Raw genomic sequence first — 20,978 nt, 5'->3', positions numbered from 1 at the left:
TCTTAATTAATGCATGATGTTTAATTTAAAAAAAAAACGAATAGTCGAATAAGAGAATATCCGATAGAAAAGCAAACTTTGCTTGTGAAATGGATTTTGAACAAGATATATGATCAAAACCTAGGATAATCATCCTATTCATTCAAATTCTTAGCTCTGGCATGTTGAAAATTGGAAATGGAGTTAGTCCTTAATATATGAATAGTTGTTAGGGCGTGGAGCCGGATGATGTTTATAGAATATCAAGTCTTCAAGCTGACTATAACAGAAAGACACAAATTAAGCTGCGATTTAAGATTGAGCAAAATATTTAGGATGGAAAAGCAAGTTTCCTTTCAAGAGGAAATAATTTTTATTCTTTATCCAATCAACTAACATTTTCATTTTATTAAATGTTTTTGAGAAAAAAATCCAAAACAAAGTATCAAACCACTTATTCAACGAATTAGGTTTTTTTTTTTGGACAATTGAATCCCTGACATATAAAATCATCCAAATTATCCCTGATCCAACTTTATAATTGAGTCCAATATAAATATTTCAAATGGCCCCATAGATCGTGCGATCTTCTTTTTCACCAACACAAATAAATGCTCATGGTGTTTTGCATATCAGGTAGTAACTGCTTGATATTTGGATAAATCCAAAACTTCATGTATTCTTAAAAATAAAAATTGATTCAATACTTTTGACATTTAATTAATAATCACACAAATTATTAGGAGTTAAGCAGTAGTATTTATTTATTTGGATTCCATTATAATTTGTTGATGTTGCAAATCAGATGCCACAAACATGATAAATCAAATTAAAGCAACCAAAAATTCAACATGGGATTTCTTATTTGAACTATATATGGACAAAAATTCAGAATACCAACCAGAAAAAAAACCCCGGTAATGTTGAAAATCTACTGTTGATTCTATAGCAAAAATTATTTTATAGAAATGTATATATCATATGAGTAATTTTAGAGTTTCATAATTGATTGTGAGTAAATATAAACCGATCCAAACATGCTATTAAATCTAAGGAACATAATCATTTTCTATCACTGGACTTGTACGAGTCCATAGTGCAATTGGTGCTTTGCTATCACCAATGGAAGCCATTATCAAACTTTCATTTCTCTCAGCAGTTAATTCCATTTTCCTTATTTTTGCATCTTGTCTGGCTCTTCTCACTTTATAAATCAACAAACCCAACAACACAATCCCACCAACCAAACATGGCACCACAATCTTCCACTTGAATTTCTTCCTCCCAATTTTCCCACCACCACCATCACCCGAGGACGGTGATAGTGCCCCTGGTGATGGTGACGGTGCATTTGACTCGACAACTATGGAGAAGTGCCCTTGTTGAACTGCTGAACACACATTTCCATGTAATAGGGTTTCAAATTGCATTGAACCATGCAAATCAAAATACACACACTTGGCCAATGATCCAAATGGTGCTGATTTCACATCATAGAACTTAACCAAAATTGGCTTCTCAGATGCTCTTAAATCCAATTCAGGTAACCCTGAAGCAGATAAATTGACACCACTATAGGCTAATAAGCCTATAACAGGAGCTAAATATGAATAACCAGGTAAAGGGTAAAAAATTTCAGACCAATTACCTAAGTTGTGGTACACCAACACAAGCCTTTGCACATAAGGCATTTCAACTACCCCTTGTGGGATCTCAAATTCTTTGAAGCTGGAAACCCCTCTAGTTCTCAAACTACCACTCCTGAGCCTCATCGTTGAAACTTTCATCCCTGTTAGGTTTGTGGGTATTTCAGCATCATAAGGCACCCCTGTTCTTGGAGTCGAAAGCGCCTTAAAGGCAAAATCTTGAAGATGAGAATCGAGCAAGCGAGCCGAGGCAACATGATCGGGTGGGTGCTGAGGACTTGAAGGTGTCACAAGGCATGACAATGAGAGAAGAAGAAGAAGCACAAACAAATTGGTCGTTCTGACCATCTCATTGGTACAATTTTTAGACAAAACTCACTTAGAATCTGCTCCTTTTAAATAAAACAAACACACTACTGCTTTGTTCTTGTTTGGATTCGTCTCTCTTTCCTCAAAATCAATCCTGACATCTAGAAAGTACTTAAAGAGTTTTTCCCTTGAATTAATTTTTTACTTTAGAGTTAATTATAGAAGAATTTCTAAATATGTTATATTGACCATATAAAGAATGCTGCATTGGAAAAATGGAAAGAATTTCAAGGTCAAATTGTCTTTTCATTCTTCAACGCATTCTGTTATTTATTTTGAAGATGTTAATAAATGATAAGGGTTAGACTATAATGATTGAGAGAGATAATTGAATTAGCATACCACTTCAAGAAAGCATACCATTACCAGAAATTCCAGGCACTACTAGTTAGCTGGTGTGGAGGGTAGCAAATATTGAAAATTGTTACTCAGTTTGTTGGGGATTTGAACTTCTAGGAGACATGAGAAAAGGCTAATAAGAAATGCATCTATTGACATGTAACTCTCCCACGATATCTTTTAATTGATGCAATTTAATTTTCAACATATTTGAATATTTAATAATAAAAAAATGTTTAAATACATTTTTTTCCTATGGTTTTAAATGTGTAAATTTAGTTTTTATTTTCTTAACTATTAAGTGCTTCAATTGAATAAATGAGACTCAAATGCAGTAACTTGTCATTTAATAATATGCGAAAAAAACATGATAAAAAGAGAGAATTGAAGATATTTAATTAGGTTTGAAGAGTTATAAATCATAAACTTCCTATACTATATACTTTTTTCGAAACCAAAAAGTGGCAACTTCGACAAGTGTCACCTCCAAATGTTTTGTCTTTTTTGAGTAGCTTTCTCTCTTATACTATTATTAGTAGGTTGGTGATGTCTTTCTATTTTCTAATTTTTCAATAATTTAAATATTTAATAATTTCATATTTTTGAATATAACTATGCTATTAATATGACATTTAATGGTTATAAATGATATTAAAATAATTAATAAAAGTCAACTGTGATTTTTCTACCATTAAATGTATTTCAGCTTTTTTATTAAATCTACATTTATTGTTTGATTTTAAATATAGAAATTTACAATTTTTTATAGTTATGAATATTTGATAAATTAAATTATTTTTTTGTATTTTTGAATTTTGAAAAAATATCGATGAAATTCAAAAATTTAAATATATTATTTTTGTGTATCTTGAAATTTTGAAACAAAAAATAGTATCATAATTATCTTAAATTTTGATAAATTATTTTGTCACACAAATAATTTTGAATTTTGAAAATGATTTCCTAAAATATCAATCCAAGCTGATTTTCACATTATCTACCACTTATCATTTGAAATTATTACATTTTTTAACACTACAAAACTAATTATTAATCATTATATCTTTTAAATATATCATTATCATCATATTTATTTTATTTTAAAATTATTCATTGCCCATTAAGGTTTTACTTTTTTAAAGTTCGTAATTTTATTAATTTAATATGCAAATTATCTTATAAATTAGTATGATCACAATAAATTCAACAAAAATGTGTTGCCTATTTCGTGAATAATCTAAAATAGTACAACATATATTTTCCATATTATAAATAGTAATTAATTACTAATTCTTTTATAAATAAATTAAATCAAATATCAACATTTAATAATCATAAATGTTTTAAAATTATATTTATCAAATAATAAATTACTTGATTTGACTAAAAACTAATTAATTTAGACTAAATAATGAAATAGTTATTTTTGTAAATAAAATTTGGTTATTATTAATTTTTTAATACTTAATTTTTTTATTAAAAATTAGTTATTATTAAATTTTTAAATTGCAAGTTCCTTTTAATTAATTCTTAACTATATCATTAACAACAATAAATGCAGTTTATAAGAATGTTCTGACTAGGATTTGATTGAAACTTGAATATGTTTATGATTTATATGTGTATTTTTATATTACATTCGAAATAAATATTTTTATATTATAAATTTGTGCCCTTCGTATAGGAATGGCAATGGGTGTTGGACCTATTGGGTACCTGCAAAAAATACCCACAATGGGTAAGGTAAAACCCGCAAGATGGGTACGAGGTTGGGCATGGGTAAATACCCGCAAAAATTAATGGGTATGAGTGCAGGTATGGGCATTATAGTACCCAACCTGCCTCATACCCGCACATACATATTATACACACACATACACATATTTGGTAGTACATTATAATACTTCAAGTATAACTTCATAACTTCTTTCAAAAAACTAAGTAAGTGAAGTCTTAATATTTTATATATATGGTTCATGATTATTCTCACTTATTTTAAAAAGTAAGTTATTAATCTACAATTTAATAGTTTATTAACAATCTGAAATTATAAATTTAAAATTTAACTTTAGGGTCCCTCGCCCAGGCAGGCCAACCCGGGGCGATGCGCGAGCCAGGGAGTTGGGACTTTTCCTGGGAGGCCCAACTGGCCCATTAGGAGAAGTTAAGGGCGCCAAGCCCAAACCCCGAATGTATAAATAGAGAGCGGTTACCAATTGTAAGGGACTCTTGACTCATTTGAGAAATAACAACTTGAAATTCAGTTACTTTCTCTCTCTAAGCGGTTACGCTCTCACTCTCTTTAGATTCTCACTTCACGATCCTCTTACCATGGGTACCGTACCTCATCTCTATGTTCTTGGATAGAACATTTGGCGCCGTCTGTGGGGATCGGTAGATTTCGATTCCCGGATCACGTGGATTGTTATTTGATCAAGAGAAATCTGATTTTCTGTGCAATTTTATTTCGATTTTTGGATTTTCGGTGAAGCTCTATTCATCCGACGGAACTTGATGGAATCGCGTCGTCGACTGCGAAGCGAAGAGCTAGAGCAGGGACGTGGCTCACCACCGCGCCGCGCAAGAAGGAGGTTGCGTCGTGAAGAGGAGCACCGTGCACGGGGTGATGACCTCAGGATGCAAAACGATTGTTGGCAAGAAGAGTTAGAGTATTATCGCCTCAAGCAGTGGGGCGAAGAAGTGAGGGAAGCCGAGGCCGCTGAGAAGGTCGAGCCATTCTCAGCGGCAGTGAGGGAGGTGGCTGTGCCAGATGATATGAGGAGTCTTGAGTTAGCGACATACAACGGACAAACGGATCCAAAGGATCATCTGCTTTATTTCAATGTGAAGATGGCAACAAGCGCGACTTCCGATGCCGTCAAGTGCAGGATGTTTCCATCCACGTTTAAGAGTGCGGTAACGGCTTGGTTTAAAGCTCTGCCAAGAGGATCTATAGAAAAGTTCCGCAACTTATCATCGCAATTCCTTACTCAGTTCTCTGCAAGCAAGATTGAGCTGGTGACAATTGCAGATCTGTATGACATTCGACAGACGGAACGAGAAACTTTGAAGCAATATGTAAAGCGGTACAATGATGCGTCTAGGAAGATCGAGGAGTCAGAACCTCAGACATGCGCGCGCGCCTTCAGAAACGGATTACTGCCGGGAAAGCTAAACAGCAAGCTGAGTCAGAAGCCGGTGTGCTCGATGACAGAAGCTCGCGCCCAGGCGAGTGCCTACATCCTAAAGGAGGAGGACGACGCATTCAAGAAGAAACGTGTAAGGGCGGAAAAAATAAGCAGCCGGAGGGATGAGTCGCTAATGGGAAAATGGAAATGGAAAAAGGAGGAAAATGGAGTACGAGAAAAGGACGTCGAGCGTTTCCGCCCTCGCCGGACAAACAGCCCTCGCCGGCGTGGAAAGCCAAAGAGATGCTCGAACGAAGAATTGGCAAAGCTGTTCCAGGATGCGGAGGTGACGAAAGTGGTCAAGAGCGCAAGAGATGGAAATGGTTCGCAGCGAGAGGTGGAGGTCCGGACAAAATGGTACGAATATCACCACTTGGAAGGCCATGACACCAGTACTTGTTTCGCGCTGAAAGGCAAGGTTAGAAGGCTGATTAGGGCGAGGCGAGCGCAAACAACAGACCGCGAATCAGATAAGGACCAACGGGGCATTCGTCGGCGAGCACCAGCGTCAGATAAGAGGCGAGCAAAGGTGGCGACGAAGAAAGGGGCTGAAGAAACTTTTAAGAGCAATGCCAAGACGTCAGTCGAAACGATCAACACAATCGCAGGAGGTTTTGACAAGGGTGGCGGTAGGTCCACGGCGAGACTGAGGCGCAAGGGGGCGGTAGCATCGGTGCAAGAATATCCAGCCCCGTTTGGTTGTCAACACCCAGATATAGTGATTTCGGCGGCAGATTTTGAGGGGATTAGGACGCACAAGGACGATCCAGTGGTAGTAATGGTGAGAATCAATGGCTTTAACGTGCAAAGAGTGCTTTTGGACCAAGGTAGTTCCGCAGATATCATTTACAGAGATGCGTTTGATAAGTTGGGGTTGACAGACAAGGATTTAAGACCGTACACGGGGGTCCTAGTAGGATTCTCTGGAAAGCAGGTCCAGGTGCGCGGCTACGTAGATTTGTCTACAGTTTTTGGGGTCGACGAAAGCGCTGAGCTTCTACGCGTAAGGTATTTGGTCTTGCAGGTTGCGGCGGCGTACAATGTTATCATAGGGCGGAACACATTGAATCGTCTCTGCGTGGTGATTTCAACGGCCCACCTGGCAGTAAAATACCCCCTGATTTGCGGTAAAGTTGGTAAAATCGAAGTAGACCAGCAAAGGGCGAGAGAATGCTACAGAAACTGCCTTAATTTGTACGGTAAGAAAGGAGTTAATGACGGGCACAGGTGTCATGAGATTGAAGTCGACAAGGGGGAACGAGAACAGCTAGTTGCACAGGGTCAAAACGCCGAGGGGCAGTTGGTCGGCGAGAACATAAGAGGATCAAGGAAAAATCGAAGTCGGGACAAGGAAAACCGAGAGGCGGGACATAATGGACAATATACTCCCACCGTTGACGAGAGGCGTTGGGAGAATTGGGATATGGACGCATCCAGCAGGGGTGTGCTGGCGATTGAGCCCAGGCTTACCGCCGAGCAGGAAGGGCGCTTGGATAGATTAATAGAGGACAACGTGGACCTCTTTAGCTGGGAGCAAGACGAGGCAGCGCTCCGAAGGTTGAATACACTTAACAAGCCAGTACAGTTGGCGGGAAAGAAGCATCAAAGGGCGAGCAGGGAGGCTGGCCCAGATCAGAGTAACTGGAAGATGGAGGAAGAAGGCGGACAGTCACGTGGCTGCCGGGATAAGAAAAGGAATAATATGAAGTATAAGAGCCCGGCATAAGCCGCTGATATGGGGTCGAAAGGGGCGAACCAGCACGTCGGACGAGAGAATGAGACCAAAAGACCTCCTTTTTTCCATAAGGTCGTCGGGAAGGACGAGGAGCTGGAAGATGGGGTGTTCGGTGTGGTGCCCTGATCAAGCGAGCCGGCGATAGAACAAGGGCGTGGTGAGGAAGCTGAGGAACTAGGGTAAAAATAAAGATGCGCTCTTTTTCTCCACCACGGGAGTTTTTTAACGAGGCATCCCTCGAATGTAAAAACTTTTCACAAGTCAAATATACAAGGATATTCTCAGTAATACTCCTAACCTTCAACTAAATAGAGACGACAGCCTGGTGGGATAAATTCCTTGAAGGTGGCGATCCCAACACGACCTTGATGTCTGGGGATCACCCTGGAAAGTCCGGCGCTGACCGTAGCCACCCGTTGGCGACGTGTGTAAGATCAAGTTTTGATCTAGTAGTACAACTCTATGTTTTGATGATTACAAGTTAACCTTTTGAGTATGAACAATTATGGTACTCTAACGTGTTTTTCTGAGTGTGCTATTTACAGGCTCTGACCTTGATTCAGTCTCACACAAATCAGAAGCACTGTGCTTAAAGAGTGACCCAAGCAACGCTTTCACAATCTCCATGTTCACTCTGAACAGTGGAAAAGCTTCAGAAGATTTGAAGTCTTACAAGCTCTGATATGGACTCAGTCACCAGAAGTTCTGAAGATCCAGAAGATCTGACAACCAAAAGACTCTGAAGGCTCAGAAGCTCTGATGGTGTAGAAGACTCTAACAATCCAGACTCTGAAGAGTGAAGACTCTGATGTCCAGAAGCAACTGGCTCTGAAGACCATGTACTGATCCACTGAAGTGAAGATCAGAAGGTACAACGGTCAGAGGATCCATGCTTCCCTCTGACTCTGATCAATCAGCTTCACAAGTTCCTATACGAAGTGCTCCTCTGATCAGAAGTCTACGAGGTTAAGGTCAAGTCACTATCCAAAGTACAAAAGCAAAGTGTACTATCCTGACGACCTACCTAACATCCTCAGCCACAGCAGAAGCTGGAATTTCCAGAACTGCCCTCCAACGGTAGCATTTCCATGCAACGTTCAACCCTAATCCTTGGAGTATAAATAGTGACTGAAGACTGAAAGAAGCGGCTAGAAGAATTTACACACGCGCAAGAAATATTCAAATCCTTCTAAGCTTTCTTTCATCCCGAATTTCATTGTGTTTACTATAAGCTTTTTAGAAGCACTTTCTTTGTAAACAAGAACTTCATATACAGTTGTATAGTTTGCCTTTAGGAGATCAAGGTTGATCGGATCCTAGAGAAGACTAAGAGAGTGAATCTTAGTGAGAGCTAAGTCAGTGTATTGTTAGTCACTTGTAGGTTTCAAGTGCAGTTGTAACACATACCTGATTAGTGGATTGCCTTCATTCTAAGAAGGAAGAAATCACCTTAACGGGTGGACTGGATTAGCTTGAGTGATTTATCAAGTGAACCAGGATAAAATCCTTGTGTGCTTTTCTATCTCTTATCTTTTAGCACATAGTTTGTTTCGAAAGATTTGACAAAATCTTTAAGGTGGAAGTTTTATCTTGAAAACGTTATTCAAACCCCCCCTTTCTACCGTTTTTCATACCTTCAATTGGTATCAGAGCGCAAGTTCTGATTACCAAACCTAACAGTGTTCAGTGATCCGGGCCGGTGTGAAAAACAATGGCTACCACAGTGAAACACAGAAAGATGGATACAACCCAAAGCCTCCTATGTTCGACGGCCAAAGGTTCGAGTATTGGAAAGATAGACTCGAAAGTTTCTTTCTGGGTTTTGATGCAGATCTCTGGGATATTATTGTGGATGGCTATGAGCGTCCAGTTGATGAAGAAGGCAAGAAGATCCCAAGGTCAGAGATGACTGCATATCAAAAGAAGCTGTACTCACAACATCACAAAGCAAGAACAATTCTTCTAAGTGCTATTTCTTATGAAGAGTACCAGAAGATTACAGATCGTGAGTTTGCAAAAGGCATTTTTGAATCTCTGAAGATGTCTCATGAAGGAAACAAGAAAGTCAAAGAATCAAAGGCATTGTCTTTGATCCAAAAGTATGAATCCTTCATCATGGAGCCAAATGAGTCCATTGAAGAAATGTTTTCCAGATTTCAACTGCTTGTAGCTGGAATACGACCTCTCAACAAGAGCTACACAACAAAAGATCATGTCATAAGGGTCATCAGGTGTCTTCCTGAAAGCTGGATGCCTTTAGTGACATCAATAGAGCTCACAAGAGATGTCGAGCGTATGAGTTTAGAAGAACTCATTAGCATTCTGAAATGCCATGAGCTGAAGCGTTTTGAGATGCAAGATCTGAGGAAAAAGTCTATAGCCTTGAAATCCAAATCTGAAAAGGCTAAGGCTGAGAAGTCAAAGGCTCTCCAAGCTGAAGCAGAAGAATCTGAAGAAGCATCAGAAGACTCTGATGAAGATGAGCTGACTCTGATCTCCAAGAGACTCAACCGCATCTGGAAGCACAAGCAAAGCAAGTACAGAAGCTCTGGAAAGGCCAAAGGAAAGTCTGAATCTTCAGGCCTGAAGAAGTCATCAATCAAGGAAGTCACATGTTTTGAGTGCAAAGAATCAGGGCACTACAAAAGTGATTGTCCAAGGTTGAAGAAGGACAAGAAGCCAAAGAAGCACTTCAAGGCGAAGAAGAGTCTGATGGTGACATTCGATGAATCAGAGTCAGAGGATGTTGACTCTGATGGTGAAGTCCAAGGACTCATGGCTATCGTCAAGGACAAAGGAGCAGAGTCAAAGGAAGCTGTTGACTCTGACTCAGAATCAGAAGGAGATCCTAATTCAGACGATGAAAATGAGGTATTCGCTTCTTTCTCTACCTCTGAACTGAAACATGCTTTGTCTGATATTATGGATAAGTATAACTCCTTATTGTCTAAGCATAAAAAGTTGAAAAAGGACTTATCTGCTGCTTCAAAGACTCCTTCTGAACATGAGAAAATTATTTCTGATTTGAAAAATGATATTAATGCTTCGGTAAATTCTAACTCTGTGCTTAAGAACCAGATTGCTAAGTTAGAAGAAATAGTTGCTTGTGATGCCTCTGATTGTAGAAATGAATCTAAGTATGAAAAATCTTTTCAAAGATTCCTGGCTAAGAGCGTAGATAGAAGCTTAATGGCTTCAATGATCTATGGCGTAAGCAGAAATGGAATGCATGACATTGGCTATTCTAAACCAATTAGAAATGAGCCCTCTGTGTCTAAAGCTAAATCCTTGTATGAATGCTTTGTTCCCTCTGGTACCATATTGCCTGATCCTTTACCTGCTAAAGTTGCTAAAACCCCTCTTAAAAAGGGATCTTTCTCCATGTATAAATATCATGCAAAAATTCCTTTACATTATCATGTTGAGAAACCCAAGGTGATCAGAACCTCTGGGGTAACTAACAAGAAAGGACCCAAAAAGTGGGTACCTAAGGACAAGATTATCTATGTTGCAGATATCCTTGATAGCTCCACTGAAACACCAGTCATGGTATCTGGACAGTGGATGCTCGCGTCACATGACGGGAGAAAGGCGTATGTTCCAAGAGCTAAAACTTAAGCCTGGAGGCGAAGTTGGTTTTGGAGGAAATGAAAAGGGTAAAATTGTTGGTACTGGTACTATTTGTGTAGATAGTAGTCCATGCATTGATAATGTGTTATTGGTAGACGGCTTAACTCATAACTTATTGTCTATAAGTCAATTAGCTGACAAGGGTTATGATGTTATTTTCAATCAAAAGTCTTGCAGGGCTGTAAGTCAGATCGATGGCTCTGTTCTTTTTAACAGCAAGAGGAAGAACAACATTTATAAGATCAGATTATCTGAGTTGGAGGCTCAGAATGTGAAGTGCCTTCTTTCTGTTAATGAAGAGCAGTGGGTATGGCATAGAAGGTTAGGGCATGCCAGTATGAGAAAGATTTCTCAGCTGAGTAAGCTAAACCTTGTCAGGGGCTTACCCAATCTGAAGTTCTCTTCAGACGCTCTTTGTGAAGCATGTCAGAAAGGCAAATTCACTAAAGTTCCTTTCAAGGCAAAGAATGTTGTCTCAACCTCAAGGCCGTTGGAACTTCTGCATATCGACCTGTTTGGACCAGTGAAAACTGAGTCTATAGGTGGCAAGAGATATGGGATGGTCATTGTTGACGACTATAGCCGCTGGACATGGGTAAAGTTTCTAACCCGCAAGGATGAGTCTCATGCTGTGTTCTCTACCTTCATTGCCCAAGTGCAAAACGAGAAGGCTTATAGGATTGTGCGTGTCAGAAGTGACCATGGTGGAGAGTTTGAGAATGACAAGTTTGAGAGTCTGTTTGACTCCTATGGAATTGCACATGATTTCTCTTGTCCCAGAACTCCTCAACAAAATGGTGTTGTTGAGAGGAAGAACAGAACTCTTCAGGAGATGGCTAGAACCATGCTCCAAGAAACTGGCATGGCTAAGCACTTTTGGGCAGAGGCAGTAAATACAACATGTTACATTCAGAACAGAATCTCTGTGAGACCAATTCTGAATAAGACTCCCTATGAATTGTGGAAGAACATAAAACCCAACATTTCTTATTTTCATCCTTTTGGTTGTGTTTGTTATGTTCTTAATACTAAGGATAGATTGCATAAATTTGATGCTAAGTCTTCTAAATGTCTATTACTTGGTTATTCTGAGAGATCTAAAGGTTTTAGATTTTATAATACTGATGCTAAGACTATAGAAGAGTCCATTCATGTTAGATTTGACGATAAGCTTGACTCTGACCAGTCAAAGCTAGTTGAGAAATTTGCAGATTTAAGTATAAATGTTTCTGACAAAGACAAAGCTCCAGAGGAAGTTGAGCCAGAGGAAGATGAACCAGAAGAAGAAGCTGGTCCCTCTGATTCACAAACTCTGAAGAAGAGCAGAATCACTGCAGCTCATCCTAAGGAATTGATTCTGGGCAACAAAGACGAACCAGTCAGAACCAGATCAGCCTTCAGGCCCTCTGAAGAGACCTTGCTTAGTCTGAAAGGATTGGTGTCCTTAATTGAACCCAAGTCAATTGATGAAGCTCTTCAGGACAAGGACTGGATTCTGGCCATGGAAGAAGAATTGAATCAATTCTCCAAGAACGATGTTTGGAGCTTAGTGAAGAAGCCTGAGAGTGTCCATGTAATTGGAACAAAATGGGTGTTCAGAAACAAGTTGAATGAGAAAGGAGATGTAGTCAGAAACAAGGCAAGGCTAGTTTCTCAAGGCTACAGCCAGCAGGAAGGAATAGACTACACAGAAACATTTGCTCCAGTAGCAAGACTAGAAGCAATCAGACTGTTGATCTCTTTCTCAGTGAATCTCAACATAGTTCTTCATCAGATGGATGTGAAGAGTGCCTTCCTAAACGGTTATATTTCAGAGGAAGTCTACGTTCATCAACCCCTAGGTTTTGAAGATGAGAAGAAACCAGACCATGTGTTCAAATTGAAGAAATCACTCTATGGTCTGAAGCAAGCTCCCAGAGCATGGTATGAGAGACTCAGCTCATTCCTTCTGGAGAATGAGTTTGTAAGGGGTAAAGTAGATACAACCCTCTTTTGCAAAACTTATAAAGATGATATCTTAATTGTGCAAATCTATGTTGATGATATTATATTTGGTTCTGCTAATCAATCTCTATGCAAAGAATTTTCTGAGATGATGCAGGCTGAATTTGAGATGAGTATGATGGGAGAACTCAAGTAATTTATGGGAATACAAGTTGATCAAACACCAGAAGGAACATATATCCATCAGAGCAAGTACACTAAAGAACTTCTGAAGAAGTTCAAAATGCTGGAATCTACAGTGGCCAAGACTCCAATGCATCCTACATGCATTCTGGAGAAAGAAGATGAAAGTGGTAAAGTATGTCAGAAGCTCTATCGTGGTATGATAGGTTCACTTCTATACTTAACTGCATCCAGGCCAGATATTTTGTTTAGTGTTCACTTATGTGCTCGTTTCCAATCAGATCCAAGGGAAACCCACTTAACTGTTGTTAAGAGGATCCTAAGGTATCTGAAAGGTACCACTAACCTTGGCTTAATGTATAAGAAAACATCAGAGTATAAGCTTTCAGGTTATTATGATGCTGATTATGCTGGAGATAGAATAGAGAGAAAAAGCACTTCTGGAAATTGTCAATTTCTGGGAAGCAACTTAGTCTCATGGGCAAGCAAGAGGCAATCAACCATTGCACTATCAACTGCAGAGGCAGAATATATCTCAGCAGCAATATGCAGCACCCAGATGCTCTGGATGAAACATCAGCTGGAGGACTATCAGATCCTTGAGAGCAATATCTCAATCTATTGTGATAACACTGCTGCAATTTCATTGAGTAAGAATCCTATCTTACATTCAAGGGCCAAGCACATTGAGGTCAAGTATCATTTTATTAGAGATTATGTACAGAAGGGCGTACTTCTTCTGAAGTTTGTTGATACTGACCATCAATGGGCTGATATCTTTACAAAGCCCTTAGCAGAGGATAGATTTAATTTCATTCTGAAAAATCTGAATATGGACTTTTGTCCAGAGTGAAGATGAATCAGAACCTCTGACTATGATACTTCTTGATCAGAAGATGTCTAGTCCAGAAGGTAACTCCATCAGAGTGTATGTACCCATTGGTGCTGACTCTGAAGCTGAGACGGTAAACGTGTGTCAATATCTCTGATGCATAGTTCCTTGTGCCCGTGTGACAGTCTGTCATAATGTGTGTAGATGTGCTTCTCTCCTGCGTGTGATATGTGTATTTACTGTTACTATGATGTCTTTAATTTTTAACCGTTGATTTTAATTTGCTTTTTGAATCAACAACGGTTATTTTTCAAAACCCACTATACACACACGATCTCCTACACTTTCGGTTTTTACTCTCTCTCTTCTGTATTTTCAAAAACCGCTTACCCACGATCTCTCTCTCGCTCTCTATTCATCTTTCAACTTCATCTTCTACCCCAAAACCTTCAACCGCTCCAACAATGGTGAGACAAACCAGAAACGAAGCTGCCGAAGCAACCAGGTTCCCTCACATGGTAGTGGGTCAAGCTACAGGCCAATTGGGTCCTGAAGCTCCTGATCAAGGTCAAGGTCAAGGGCAGATAATTCCGATTGCAGAACGGGGCTGTGCTGTTCATTGTGTGTACGCTCCTGAAGAACTTCAAGTACTGGCAGAATGGAGATTCGACCTCGACAATCTTGCTGCAAATGGGTATGATCTTCGTCCTGAAGTCCGTGTTCAAGGCTGGGAAAATTACTTCAACAGGCTTCGAGGACCGGTGTACGACAAATTGGTCAAGGAATTCTGGAAACACGCTGACTGCGATGACACTCAGGTGGTCTCCCACATTGCTGGTAAGAGGATCATAATTACTGAGAAGTCATTCGTGAATCTGCTGGGTGCAGAGACTGTAAGGCCCTAAGTTCAACTTGGAACAATTTTATGGAAGTTCGAATAAAATTGAAGTTTTAGTTAATGTTTGATAGCTGGCAGATTAGAACTGTCAACTTGGGTGAATTTTTAGAGGGTCTTAACGACTTCATTTGGGAAAACTTCCTTCATGAGAGTTGTAGCCCTTTAAGTCTAGAAAATTCTCGAAGTGGAATCAGGTCATTCCGACCTCTGTAGCTCGAGATATCATCGGTTTAGTGACGATGGTCCTGGCTGTACAGTACCAGCCGATTTAATTGATTTGTTTCCTTTCAATTCCGAGTTTGATCGAGATATTACTAAAAAGGGCTGAGGTTTTTGATTAGTTTCAGACCTGAGTAAGTTCTTAAGTGATGGGGTCAAGGGTTTTGACTTGGGTCGGGCTTGATGGAAAACAAACCCTAGCCCAAGAGAGGGAGAGAGGGGACGCGGGCTATGTAGGGTTTTGGGGGGGGGGGAAAGGATTTCTTTTCACACTATTCTGAAGAAAGAAACCTGGTGCACTTCTGAAACACGTAAAACAGAGGAGAAAGAGTGAGAGAAACTTTCCCCTTGCACCCTAGCCGTCACCGTCCCAAGCCCCACCACCGTCGACGTGTTCGCACAAGAGGGAGAGGGAGTTCGCGAGCGAGAGGGAGAGAGGAAGGTCACGCGTGGGAGAAGAGGAGAGAAACCAGAACCTTGCTCTTCAATTTCATCTTTTCTTCAAGCCTAAGGACAAAGGTAAGGGCTGGTCCTAGGATTGGGTAGATTGCCTAAGGGTATTTGCCATGTTTTACTATGAGAAAAGCCACGAACATGATTGCTTTTGCAAGAGTTTTGTGTTCATGATGCTTGCTGTTTTTTTTGCCTTGAGATCTTGATGTTTTGCTTCTGATTTGAGATGAAATGTTGATGCCATGATTCTCCATTAATCATCACTACAACTACCGTTTCTTCTATGACTTTGCTTGATTAAAATGATTGAAGATTTATATGCTTAGATCTGCCTTTTGTGCTAGAATTGATGGTTATCTTGGTTCTGGAAATTTAAGCATGATATATGATATATGATATGTGGTTCTTGTTGCTGGAATATGGTTTAAAACTCTGGGACTTGAATGGTTGAAAAATTAATTTGAAGGCAAAAGTATCTCTGCCAGTTTCCTGTACTGGACAGCGAGTTTTGGAGCTTAATTACACCTAATTCGGGGTCTCAAATGAAAAATGGATAAACTGGAAAATTGTAGATTTTCGAATTGGCTTTCTATGCATATAAAGAACATAATTTTTGGTCTAGTAATGAGGTCTGGAGGTCGATCTTAGTGACTGTTGCACCTGCTGTTCTTCCTGTACCGGACAGCAAGATTTAAGGCCTAATATCACCTAATTCTGGATCTCAAATGGAAAAGTGATAAACTATAAAAGTGTAGAGTTTCGAATTATCTTTCCATTCATGTATCATGTGAATTTTGTGGCTAAGTATTGCGGTCTGTAGACCAGTTTTAGTACACGCTGCACCTGTTGTCCAAAAACACTAAATTTGAGAAATTGTTGGAAATGTTAGTAACATGTGATTAGGGACCTTTGTGAGATTTTTATATGATGATATCTGTAAACTGAGCCTCTGGAATTTGTAAATAATTTGTGAATTTGGGAGGCCCTGATTATTTCTATGCTTTGCATGAAGTTTAGTTGTGACTTGTTTAGGAGGTCGCTCACCCAGCTGTAATTCCTCCTAGTGTGACTGTTATTTCTTGACGTTGTAATCTGATACGATATTAACTCATAAGACTCTAGGATTGACATTAGAGCCTTAAACACCAAGAGAATGAATTTATAACTCGCTTGCAAGTAAATGTGAATAATTTGGACATAGGTCAAGTAGACTATGGTCCATGAGAACGATGGTACCTTGCACGCGAGGGAGTTATTTGGGTTGACTGCGGTCTCCCGTGAACCTTGTGGGCCGGTGTGGCTTCACGTGATTTGGTTGACTGCGGTCACCGTGAACTTTTGTGGATCATTGCGGCTCCACGTGATTTGGTTGACTGCGGTCACCGTGATAACCGTGCCTCTGCGGAAGCACGAAGATGGCCATGGAAGTTTTGGTGGGTTGTGTGAAGTGAGATTCCGTTAGTAACTGACTCTTTCCCATAAAAGACATATAATGTACTTATATTATGTTGTTGTTGATTTTGTCATTATCATTCTTTTTGTTGGACCTGACCCTGCTTGTTTGCTATGTGTTTATTTGGGGGGGGTAGATGGTCGTGAAGATAATGGCGATGACTCATTCTTGGGAGTTGATGCTACGTGACGTGCCAATACCGGAGGACGACTACACTTCAGAGGAAGAGGAAGAGGCTAAGGAATAGGGTTTTGGTTGAGAGTCTTTTGTTTTCTGTTGGGGTTGAGAGTTTCCGAAGTGTTGGTATCGAACAATTTTATTGCTTAAATTCGAATGAACAAGTTTTGATGTAATCTTTATTTTCATTCAGGCCTTTGATTCGTACTCTTTACAGTTGGTTATTTAAAAAGTTTTACGATGTTGGTTACTTCCGCGTGTTTTTGGAAAGGTTATGTTTCAAGAGTTTTCGTAAAATGAAAGGTTTGTCATTAATTGAAGATTAATAAGTGAATCGACGAAAACTCTTTACGAAAATTGGTTAATTAGTTACTGTGTAACACTCGAGAAATCGGGGCGTTACATTGTGGTATCAGAGCTCCGGTTGAGAAACCAGAGCACTAAGGGTTTTGGGTTTACGAGTTTCTGAACTCGTTGGTGTTTTTGTTTTTGATAAAGATGTTTTCAAAGCTTCACGGTGAGATTGGGTAGACTTGTTTGCTAAGATGTTTGCTTGGCTGTGAGATTGTTTGTAGTTAGTATCATTGCCGTGATACTTGAGACTAAGTGTTTGATTATATTAAGATGTTTGAACTCTGAGATCGATTGATGGAATGTCAATCGAAGGAAGAGTGGGCTTTGGAATCCCTTTTGCGCCCCAAGGTGTACGCCTGTGTGCGTTTGTGTGCACCAGTGCTGTTGGTGAAGCAAAAGGATGGAAGGTCCAGACTATGTGTGGACTACCGACAACTCAACAAAGTGATCGTGAAGAATCGTTATCCGATCCCTCGGATAGATGATTTGATGGATCAACTTCGGGGTGCTGTTGTTTTCTCGAAGATAGATATGAAGTCAGGATATCACCAGATCCGTGTCAAGGAGGTTGACATCCAGAAGACCGCATTCAAAACTCGATGCGGGCATTATGAGTACCTTGTGATGCCATTCGGAGTTACCAATGCACCCGTTGTATTCATGGACTACATGAACCGTGTGTTCAGGCCATTCCTGGACAAGTTCGTGGTGGTATTCATCGATGACATCCTAATATACTCGAAGAGTAGAGAGGAACATGAGGAGCATCTACGCCAGGTGTTAGGCGTGTTGCGAGAGAACCAGCTATATGCTAACGGCTCAAAGTGTGAGTTCTGGATGGAGGAGGTGAAATTTTTGGGGCATGTCATATCAAGTCAGGGTGTGGCAGTGGACCCTAGCAAGATTGAGACGATTCTGTCATGGGAGCAACCTAAGACGGCAAGCGACATCAGAAGCTTTGTTGGGCTTGCTGGCTACTATAGACGATTCGTCAAAGATTATGCAAAGTTGACTTCGCCGTTGACCCAGTTGACGAAGAAAAATCAACCGTTTGCGTGGACGGAGAAGTGTGAGGCTAGTTTCCAGGAGTTGAAGAAGCGGCTGACCACCGCACCCATACTAGCTTTACCTAAGGAAGGAGAACCTTATGACGTGTACTGTGATGCGTCACACAATGGTTTGGGGTGTGTAATGATGCAAGATAAGAAAGCAATTGCCTATGCTTCAAGGCAATTGAAGACTCATGAGAAGAACTACCCCACACATGACTTGGAGTTGGCTGCCATAGTTTATGCTCTCAAGATTTGGAGACACTATCTCTATGGCAGTACGTTCACGATCTACAGCGATCATAAGAGTTTAAAGTACTTATTTGATCAGAAGGATCTGAACATGAGGCAGCGGAGGTGGATGGAATTCCTTCAGGACTATGAGTTCACTCTACAGTACCATCCGGGGAAAAGCAATGTCGTAGCCGACGCTCTCAGCCGGAAGGCTATACATGTGTCCTCAATGATTGTCAAGGAGTTAGAACTGTTGGAGGCTTTCCGAGATCTGAGCTTGGACGTTAAGCTCGCACCAGGAAGACTGAGTTTCGGAATGGTGACGGTGTCAAGTGGACTTTTGGAAGAGATCAAGTCTAGAAAAGAGACTGATGAAGGGATAGCTGAGTGGCGAGACCGTGTGACTCAGGGAAAGGCACCAGAGTTCTCTATTGGGAACGACAATATTCTGCGATGCAAGGGACGGATATGTGTGCCTGACGATGTAGAGATGAGAAGATTGATCCTGGATGAAGGACACAAGAGTAGACTGAGTATCCATCCCGGAATTAACAAGATGTATCAGGACTTGAAACTTCACTTCTGGTGGTCTGGGATGAAGAAGCAGGTTGCTGAGTATGTTTCTACTTCCTTGACATGTCAGAAAGCGAAGGTAGAGCATCAGAAGCCCGCAAGGAAGCTGCAACCACTAGATGTCCCAGAGTGGAAGTGGGACAGTATTTCTATGGACTTCGTGACGGCTTTACCTTTAACTCGGAGGAAGTTCGATGCAATTTGGGTTGTTGTTGATCGTTTGACAAAGACTGCTCATTTTATCCCGATCAACCTGAAGTACAAGGTGGAGAAATTGGCGGAGATTTATGTGGCTGAGGTTGTGCGTCTACATGGTGTACCGACCAGCATCGTGTCAGACAGAGATCCGAGGTTTACCTCTCACTTTTGGGGAGCCTTGCAGCAGGCCCTCAGAACTAAGTTGAGATTGAGCTCTGCCTATCATCCGCAAACCGATGGGCAGACAGAGAGGACAATCCAGTCGCTGGAAGATTTGCTACGGGCCTGTGTGTTGGATCACAAGGGCAGTTGGGATGAGATGCTGCCATTGATCGAATTCACTTACAACAATAGTTTCCATGCGAGCATCGGCATGGCACCTTACGAAGCTTTGTACGGTCGGAGGTGTCGTACGCCCTTATGCTGGCATCAAGATGGGGAAAATTTGGTGATTGGCCCGGAATTGGTGCAACAGACCACCGAGGAAGTCAGGAGAATTCAGGAAAAGATGAGAACCGCGCAGAGTCGCCAAAAGAGTTACGCCGACAACCGACGAAAGGAGTTGGAATTTCAGGCCGGAGACCATGTCTTCTTGCGGGTTACCCCGATGACAGGTGTCGGAAGGGCAATCAAGTCCAAGAAGCTTACTCCGAAGTTTATTGGGCCGTACCAGATCACGGAGCGAGTTGGACCGGTGGCGTACAGGATCGCCCTACCACCGTCTCTATCCAACATCCATGACGTTCTTCATGTGTCGCAGTTGCGGAAGTACATGGCAGATGATTCGCATGTGATCACGCCAGACGACATACAGCTGAGAGATGATCTGACAATGGAGGTGCCACCCATCAAGATCGTCGACCGAAGCATAAAGCACTTAAGAAACAAGGAGGTGCCTTTAGTGAAGGTCGTGTGGAACCAAGAGACTGGTGACGCGACCTGGGAGTTAGAGGATAAGATGCGGGAATCACACCCCGATTTATTTGTAAACCCTTAAGTTTCGAGGGCGAAACTATTTTAAGGGGGGTGGTATTGTAAGGCCCTAAGTTCAACTTGGAACAATTTTATGGAAGTTCGAATAAAATTGAAGTTTTAGTTAATGTTTGATAGCTGGCAGATTAGAACTGTCAACTTGGGTGAATTTTAGAGGGTCTTAACGACTTCATTTGGGAAAACTTCCTTCATGAGAGTTGTAGCCCTTTAAGTCTAGAAAATTCTCGAAGTGGAATCAGGTCATTCCGACCTCTGTAGCTCGAGATATCATCGGTTTAGTGACGATGGTCCTGGCTTTACAGTACCAGCCGATTTAATTGATTTGTTTCCTTTCAATTCCGAGTTTGATCGTGATATTACTAAAAAGGGCTGAGGTTTTTGATTAGTTTCAGACCTGAGTAAGTTCTTAAGTGATGGGGTCAAGGGTTTTGACTTGGGTCGGGCTTGAAGGAAAACAAACCCTAGCCCAAGAGAGGAAGAGAGGGGACGCGGGCTATGTAGGGTTTTGGGGGGGGGGGGGAAAGGATTTCTT

General features: G+C 40.7%; 1 protein-coding gene and 1 long non-coding RNA gene across 2 annotated transcripts; one reads left to right on the top strand and one right to left on the bottom strand.

The window, feature by feature from the left end:
* Nucleotides 1-1,028: 1,028 nt before the first annotated feature.
* On the bottom strand, nt 1,029-1,973 carry LOC130728071 (uncharacterized). The gene has a single exon (XM_057579412.1). It carries the CDS (start codon nt 1,971-1,973, stop codon nt 1,029-1,031), a length of 945 nt encoding a protein of 314 aa, XP_057435395.1.
* A 13,255-nt stretch (nt 1,974-15,228) lies between these two features.
* LOC130731645 (uncharacterized) lies at nt 15,229-17,246 on the top strand. Its single transcript, XR_009016770.1, has 2 exons — nt 15,229-15,481; nt 17,005-17,246. It is a non-coding gene; the product is annotated as an uncharacterized LOC130731645 (long non-coding RNA).
* Nucleotides 17,247-20,978: the final 3,732 nt, after the last annotated feature.

Source organism: Lotus japonicus, chromosome 1 (assembly GCF_012489685.1).
Source record: "Lotus japonicus ecotype B-129 chromosome 1, LjGifu_v1.2".
In the NCBI taxonomy this organism is placed as follows: Eukaryota; Viridiplantae; Streptophyta; class Magnoliopsida; order Fabales; family Fabaceae; genus Lotus; species Lotus japonicus.
This window is presented reverse-complemented; position numbering and strand designations above follow the sequence as displayed.

Bases quoted from the DNA above. Each gene is read 5' to 3' on its own strand.
- LOC130728071 (XM_057579412.1), bottom strand. From the start codon at position 1,973: ATGGTCAGAACGACCAATTTGTTTGTGCTTCTTCTTCTTCTCTCATTG.